The sequence below is a fragment of the Alexandromys fortis genome, unplaced genomic scaffold (assembly GCF_014885135.2).
Source record: "Alexandromys fortis isolate MF-2015 unplaced genomic scaffold, M_Fortis_MF-2015_v1.1 scaffold_24, whole genome shotgun sequence".
NCBI lineage: Eukaryota > Metazoa > Chordata > Mammalia > Rodentia > Cricetidae > Alexandromys > Alexandromys fortis.
The window spans coordinates 5,409,453-5,418,094 of NW_026067906.1; the positions used below are offsets into that span (position 1 = coordinate 5,409,453).

Sequence of the window (8,642 nt, forward strand, 5' to 3'; positions counted from 1 at the left end):
AAGCATCTCAGGCTCTTGCATTTGGTTAATGCTGGTTGTATGTGTTCTGCAGGCTGTGCAGGGCACTGGCTTGGCTTTCATTGCCTTTACAGAAGCTATGACTCATTTTCCTGCGTCTCCGTTCTGGTCAGTGATGTTTTTTCTCATGCTGATAAATCTCGGACTTGGCAGTATGTTTGGAACCATTGAAGGCATTATCACTCCTGTTGTGGACACGTTCAAAGTGAGGAAGGAAATACTCACTGGTGAGATTTTGCTTTTGCTTTTCAGCATCAGCTGTAATTAGACTGTGTTATCTTTTGGATTGCATTAATATCAATGTGACGATAGATTATAATTTACAATAATATAATAGTAGGTCTTATTGTTTTAGTGTATTAGTTCTTTCAGGAAAAATTGTATTAAATATAAGTTACATTTACATTTTTATCTTTTCCAAAATGTAGTTTTTATTGCTCTCCTATATTTGTTACTTGTCTTTTGCTGTGGGGAAAAAAAAACATGTTCAAGAAAAGTAATTAAAGAAAGAATCTATTTGGAATTTACAGTTTCAGAGGGCTAGAGAGTCTGAAGTAGCATGCAGTTCAAGCAGTATGTGAGACCTCACATCTGATCCACACAGAGGGAGTGGAGAAAGCTATACCCAGCTTCTTCTAATTTTACTCACCTTAAAAGGAGATTAAGACATACAATACAGTCTTTATTTATTTATATTAACTGTCAAAAACACAAGAAAACAACTTTAAAATGTGCAAAAAACTACACTATCAATTACAAATGTATCTGTAAGGTTTTACAATAACAACTGTCCAAAAGTTTTTGAATCTATTTCTTATATTTTAAGCAGGAAACATTTCTTCTCAGTTGATGCTTGAATAAGGAGAATCCTCATCCCTATAATTATTACTTTAGTTTGCAGACTATTTAGGCAAGATAAATATGTAAATATGGGTTGGTAGTGAAACTTTTTCTAATTGGATTTTCATGTTATGCTTTAATGACAATCATATTTCAATCAAGCATGAGCATTTGTAAGTTTGATAATCCATTAGAAACCACACTAGGCTCATTATTACATTGATATTTAAACACTACAGAAGCTTATAAAATGTAATAATCACCTATGAGTGTGTGCTGACTGAAAGGTCACTATTCTATTAATAATAGAAATATGGAATGGATTTTTATTTTTAAAATTGTCATGCAATTGTCCCTCAGTTATTATTTGTACTTGGTAGATGGGATGCCCCAGAATTAAGGAGATGAGTTATGTACTATTTTAATCGGAGGTTAACCCTGTGTAACCTACTCCAAACATGTAATTTTCCATAGAATCAGAGAAGCTATTGCCATCAACAAATTATGAAAATTGAAAACTATTGGTTGAATGTAATGATTCACAATAAAGGAAAGTCTTGGCTTTATGTAAAGGCTAATTTTTCATTTCTTTATTTTCTTTAGTTATCTGTTGCCTCCTAGCATTTTGTATTGGCCTGATATTCGTGCAGCGCTCTGGAAATTACTTTGTTACAATGTTTGATGATTATTCTGCTACATTGCCTCTGCTAATTGTGGTCATCTTGGAGAATATTGCTGTAAGCTTTGTTTATGGCATAGATAAGTAAGTATACTTGATTGTATGCAGCTGTTTTTCACCTCTATTTTTGAAAAATTTGATCAATATTTCATTTAAAGGGGAACAAAATGAAAAGGGATTAATCTTCAGCTAGTCAAGTATTTCACAGTCTTTTCTTGATTTAACAGTTTACGGGTGTGTATTTCCTCAGTGCATGAGGGTTGGGAACGGCATACAATTTAAAGTGGTCTAGAGTTCTAAGCCCTGGCTTAATTCTTATTCAAAAGATAACTTACACACTTGAAAAGTATTTGATATGTTGCTGGATCATAAGTTTCTCTGACTTGTTATTGTTTCTCATATTTTATACACGATGAGAATATGAAACCCAAGAGGCTCCTTACTCATTTAGAACCTGAACAGCAGCTGATCTGTGACTCACAGATTCCCCCATTTCATTCTAAAGCTTGTGCCCTACTTCTTAGGCTGGATTATTATGAGAATGGAGAACGAAAGAGAGATAGAGACAGAGAGAGACTAATACACGCAGAGAGAGACAGAGAGAGGGAGTTCATGTTTTCTGGTATCAGAAAGTTTTGGGACAATAACCTAGTCTATTCTGTGATGCATATACATTCACAGCACACAGACTACATATGCAATTAACCGACTTTTCTGTATGTTTACACCTCAGTCGCACACTTTCTATGTGTGAAGAATGTGTATTTGATATAAAATGAAATGTCAAGTTCATCTCAATGGATAAGAGAACTTCGAAGTATCTATTCAGTATGTTTTAAAATAATTGTCTCCACCAGACATACACAGATGGAGTGATGAGAGAGTTGTGTAAAGTTTATGTTAGATGAAGACTAGAGTCTCTTATGTGACCTAAATACAATAATGGGCATTGAATGAGTATTTTGACTGAGTTGAGACAATCTTAATATTGTCCGAAGCTACAAGCCAGGAAGAACAGGAATTGCTTGTAATAATCACGTTTCAGTTAGTGACAGCAGCAAAGGCAATTTTAAAAGTAAACAAAATCTTGTGTCTTAATTCTGGATGAAAAATTTTTGTATCATCATGAAAATGCATGGGAATTAAGGGGGCTAGAGAGATAGCTTAGTGAGTAAGCACTTTCAGTTAGCACAAAAAATGAAGTTCGGATTCCTAAAACCAATGTAAAAAATGTTGTTTGGGCATGGTGGCTTGCCCATAATCCCTCCATAAAGGAAAGAGAGACTGGAAGTTTCTAGAAGACTGGTTAGCCAAAAAGCATAGCATTCAGTAAGAAACTCTGGATAAACATATTGTGATTATGGAAGAAGTGTGTCTTAGTTAGGGTTACTGTTGCTGTGATCAAACACTATGACTTAAAGCAAGCTGAGGAGGGAAGGTTTTAATTTGGTTTACACTTCAGGATCGTAGTCCATTACTGGAGAAAGTCAGGACAGGTACTCAAGCAGAGCTGACACCTGGAGGCAGGAACTGACACAGAAGCCATGGGTGAATGCTGTTTCCTGGCTTTCTTCCCATGGTTTATTCATCCCATCTTCTAATATAGAACTCAAAACCAGCAGCCCAGGGATGGCGCCATCCACCATGACTGGGCCCTCACCCATTGGTCATTAAATGAGAAAATGCCTTACAGCTGGGTCTCATAGAGGCAATTCCTCAACTAAGGCTCCTTCCTCTGATGACACTAGCTTGTTTCAAATCGGCACAAAACCAGCTAGTATAACATGCAATGTCAATCCCCAGGGCAACACACCCACACACATACATGCACCCATCAATACATACATACATACATACATACATACATACATACACATGTACACACAGATATTTAAGCATACATATACAATCACAATACCTACATATACATATATATGAAAAATGAAATGCAAATTAAGATACCAATGAGATATCCTTAACACTTGCTAGAATGGATACCAACATTTCAAATACCAGCAACACAAAATACTGATGAGAATATAGACTAGAAGAAACCCTCATTCATTGCTGTTGGAGATATGAGATAAAATAGCCATTTCAGGAGACAGTTCTCCAGCTTGTGATACAACGAAGATACTTTTATCACATGACATGTCAGGTATACAGTTTGGTATTTATTAAGAAGAAATATATTCCAGATGAAAACTAGTACAAAAATGGTTATAGCAGCTTTCCTAAGAATGGTCAAAAATCAGAAACAGTCAAGATACCTTTGAACAGATGAATGGATAAATCTACCCAGAGAGGAAAATATTGTCCAATCCTAGATAAATTCCTACAAAGTCATGAAAACAATGTTGGAAATATGATGTGTATTGCTAAGAGACAAAAGGTGTAGCTGATAATGCTGCATCCGAATGGATTCCAACTTGTTACATCTGTTTAGATAGTATCCAAATAAGTGTTTGATAGCAACTGGGGATAGGGACAGATGTGTAGACTGAGCCCAAGGTGTGTTTAGAACACATATAATAATAATAAATATAAGTTGTTATGGTTTTGTTCAAACCCATAGAAGGCATAATACTAATAATGAATTTTAGCTATGTGCAATAGAGAATACTGATATGTCAATACCAGCTTATCATTTCTAATATATATGCATGCAGCTCTGATATAGAATGTTGATAATGGGGGACATGACTCATAAGTTGGGATCAGAGATATATTGGATTCAGCATCTTTATGTCAGCATTGTTATGAACCTAAAATTGTTCTAAAATTAAATGTATATGGAGAAATGTTCTCCGGTGACTAACATTACACACACTGTTAAGATGGGGGATTGTTTCTTCCCGTTTCAAAAGGCACAGTGTGCTAACTGTACAGGTAGAAATTTGATTTAGATCTTGATTACAAAACCAAGTTTTTTAATGTGTTACCTCATAACCATTGAATCCTAACCTTTTCTGTGATAGAATCTGATATTGTTACTAGACTTCTCTCTCAATTAATAAGTTATCAATTTAGTTATTAATAAGTTATCAATTTAGGTTTACATTTAAGTAGTTTATTATTTGAAGCCTTCTTCAAATAATATGATTGATAATATGATTTTTTTAATGGTAGTGTTTCTAACCAATCATAACAACAGGAGGAAAAGTAATGCCAACAATAGCTGCATTTGTTGAATTCCTATTGTGTAAGAAATCGTATGTTCTACATATGTCATTTATGATTTTAACAATAATCTTTCAAGTCAGATACAGTAGTTTTTTAAGTACCAAAAATGAAATTCAAAGACAGAAAGATGTATGTTAAAAGATGGCAGAATTGTCATTTGGAATAACACAGCTTGATTTCAAAGGTCACAATTTATCTAAAGTTCTGGGATGGAAACTCTCACACAAGAATTTTCCAATGTAATTAGTTTTCCTTTTACATCATTGAGCAGCATTGAATACTTCCTGCTCAGCTCCAATGATTTTATGATTTCATAAGCTCAGTAACCTAATATCCTTCTACCTGAATCTCCACTAATACCTTTGAAAGATGGCAGGCAATTGAGAGTAGACAATCTAAATCAAAACTTTTGTCATAGCAAACAGTTTAGCACAGAGAAAGAAAATATTCAATTATACTAACTCAGTGTTATTAGTAAATATGAATACAAATGTAAAAGGAGTATTCTTAAAGCCTGGAGATGATGGCCACATAGTTCTTTGTTTTTTTTTTTTTTTTTTTTTTTAATTTCTTTACTGGTTTTAATAGTAAAACCAAAGACTTACAGTCTTTGACAAGAGGATCCCCCCACCATGAACCTTCATGAAAGGTTAAGATAAGCCACTGTTACCTAAAAGACCTGTATAGTGTCCCTTATATGGGGGAGGGCAGTAGAAAACATGCAACTAGGTTTCTGCCACCTTCTTTAATCTTGTTAGTTCATTGAAGCAAAGCGTGCCGTGCTATTTTGAAGATGTGGCCTAATCTCAAATGAATATCTTGGGTCCCATCCCTCACTGCAAGGGCTGCAAAGAGCTTAGGACACAGCAAGATCTTTAGTGAGGGAGCTAACAAGTTTCTGAAAGCAGCAAACTAATGTGCTTTTCTAAAATTAAACTCTGTTCTGAATAAAAATAATGAGAAGATAATTAAGTTAGCAAGATAGACATAAGCAGAGCCAGTCTGAAATGGAAGAAGAGATAATTGAAAGAAGGAGAGACCATAGGTCCGAGACAAAACAAAGGCAACCATCGATCATTTTGCAAGCATGGAGCTGTCCTCATTCTTTCCTCCTGAAAATTCGGGAAAATGGATTCCTTTTAAGTGTAGTCAAGTCTTAAGGAAAACAAGTCATTTCAAAAGAAAGAAAATGAGGAAATGAGTCATACAGCAAGCCATTGAAATACTTTGGATTGGAGAGGGAGGGGGAGAGGAGTGGGGGGAGGGGGAGAGGGGGAGAGGAGTGGGGGAGATGGAGAAGGCTGGGAGGAGGCGGAAACTTTCTTTTTTCCTATTCTCAATAAAAAAAAATAGAATTTTCACAAGATAGTTCAGTAAAGTTTTAGAATTGACAGATATTTCAAAAGGATGGAATTGTGGAATTATTTTAATTTTCAAAAATATGAAAGAGGAAAAAAGTAGATGTAAAAGCAGAAGGATTGGGATTCAAGAAATAATTGTGTGTAAAACTTAAATATGTTATAAATGCAGCCCCCAAAAAGGACCATAAAAAACAAAGTAGTTAATTATTTAAGAATAGAAAATAATTTTATTTTTATTTATTTTTTATAAAATCAAATAAATATAATGATTACATTAGTCTAGCAAATATACCACACAAAACAATACTGAAGGAACTGACCTGAAATAAGTGATAATGTGATTATTGAAAGAGTAGGCAGAGTTCTTCAAAACAAGATGTTACAGCTAATACCAGGTCTCTAAGTAATTAGTACAAGAAAATATATTGAGTATCATGCCAAAACAAACTTTATTTTTACAAATAAAACTAATATTTAATTGAAAACTCTGCTCATCAACAGACATTTTTATATATTATTTGTTAACTATATATGTTTATAATCAAGAAAGGAAAACGTAATTTTGAATATAGCTAAACTGTCATTCAAGTGTGTTTGTTGACAGTTAAAGATCATCAATGCAGATAATGGGTAGCAGTAAGATTCATTTTTTTTGTTTATCTAAGTATTTGTTAATTCACTACATTATTTGTGTGTGTGTGTGTGTGTGTGTGTGTGTGTGTAATACATATTCTAGTATGCTCAGGAGGTAAGAGAACTATTTTCAAGTGTGATCCTATCTTTACACTATGGAGTTTCTGGGTATCTAATTCACGTCACAGGCTTGCTTGCCAGAGCCTTCTTCATCCACTGAGTTATCATAGTGGCCCCAAGATTCTCTTTTAGCTGAATTCAAAAAGAGACGACTGTTTTTACAGTGGCCATATACTGTTACCATGTTGATACTGAATTTCTTCCCTTATAAACTATACCACTGTAATCAGACAACCCTGCCTTCCACTCCGGTCCAGTGAAATTCTAACCGTGATTCTGGTTCCATAGCTAGTTTGTGAGTAGTAAGGAAATCAGACGTCTTCGTGAACCTGAAAATGGAGGTAGCCACAGGTCCCTGGGAAACAACAAGAAAAAGTAAAGAGATAATCCTAGGGGAGAGGCTTGAAGACTCAGATTGGAATTGAGAGATATTTGAATGAATTGCAGAATGAGAATATCCTTTCAATTATGATATTACTCAGAAAAACAAACAGTGGAGCATTCTACAAAATTTAAACACCCACTGGTGGTATTTTGGGATAGCATAGAATCACTATAATTTTTGTAAAAGGTTATTCAGGGTGTTTAACATAACAACAAATTTTGCAGTCGTATTCTAGGTTATCATCCATGGTACACTTCAATAATTGGCTAGGGGTTTACGCTAAACATACTGATAACAGCTTCAATTTATTTTATAAGTAAATATTCATTCTCTACATCATCTTTCATTATTAATTTGTGTGTGTGTTTGTATGTATGCATCTATGTGAAGGCAAGGTTGTCTGTTTATGTGCCCGTGGAAACCATAGGATAACATTCTGTTCTCATCTTCTGCTGCCTTCCATCTTAATTTTTGGAAACAGTCTCTCCCTGAGCCAGGGACTTTCTATGTCCCTGGACTGACGGGCAAGTGAGCTCCTGTGATTTCTTAGTCTCATTTCCTTAGCACTGAGGTCGATATCCATACTGATGTGCCTTGGCTTTTTATGTGGGTGCTGGAATCTGAACTTAAGCCCTCACGCTTGAATGGAGCACACTTAGCCCACAAAACTACCCCTCTATCCATTGAATTTGTGATCAGTGCAACACATACTAAAGTGTTATATCTAAATTTCTATCAGATTAGTAAGGTAATGTCATATGATGGAGGAATAATTGAATGTTTTCTTTTTCCCAGGTTTATAGAAGACCTAACGGATATGTTAGGCTTTGCTCCAAGCAGATATTACTATTATATGTGGAAATACATTTCCCCTTTAATGCTATTAACATTGCTAATTGCTAGCATTGTGAATATGGGATTAAGTCCTCCTGGCTATAATGCATGGATTGAGGAAAAGGTAAAATGCAAAGTAAAGAAGTTAGTTATTTTCCGTTTTTTCTTTTTTAATTTTAAGTTTTTTTAAGAAAGGAAAAACTATTATTTTTTTTCATTATACATACCAATCCAAGTTCCCACTCCCTCCAGCTTATTTGAAGTAAAAAAAAAAATGCCACGCTAGAAATCTTTGTATTTTATTTACTTTATAGTATTATATTATTTGTTTATTTATTTATCGCTTTTGAAAGATGCTACTTTGGTTTGGAGTTAATAGCATTTATAATTTGCACCTCACACAGCTATGATGTTTATACACTGTAAACTTCTTTAGCAAATGACACTCAAAATGTCTTCTATTTATTAAACCAGATCTCTTCATTTTATCATTGAAGAACAATGGTTTCATGGCTTTTGACTCTAGGAAGCATTGTAAAGCTCCAGGAATATATATCTGTAGAAATTCATTAAATATAAGCTACACACA

At 34.4% G+C, this 8,642-nt stretch overlaps 1 protein-coding gene across 2 annotated transcripts in view; it reads left to right on the forward strand.

Annotated features, from left to right (window-relative positions):
- Slc6a15 (solute carrier family 6 member 15) overlaps positions 1-8,642 on the forward strand; it is a 31,030-nt gene that overhangs the window by 19,923 nt on the left and 2,465 nt on the right. The window contains exons 8-10 of one of the 2 annotated variants that reach the window (XM_050135563.1): positions 53-245; positions 1,462-1,621; positions 8,015-8,177. In XM_050135563.1, the coding sequence (XP_049991520.1) occupies positions 53-245; positions 1,462-1,621; positions 8,015-8,177 (516 nt within the window). The remainder of the gene's footprint in view (positions 1-52; positions 246-1,461; positions 1,622-8,014; positions 8,178-8,642) is intronic. The other variant, XM_050135564.1, reaches the window with a different exon arrangement.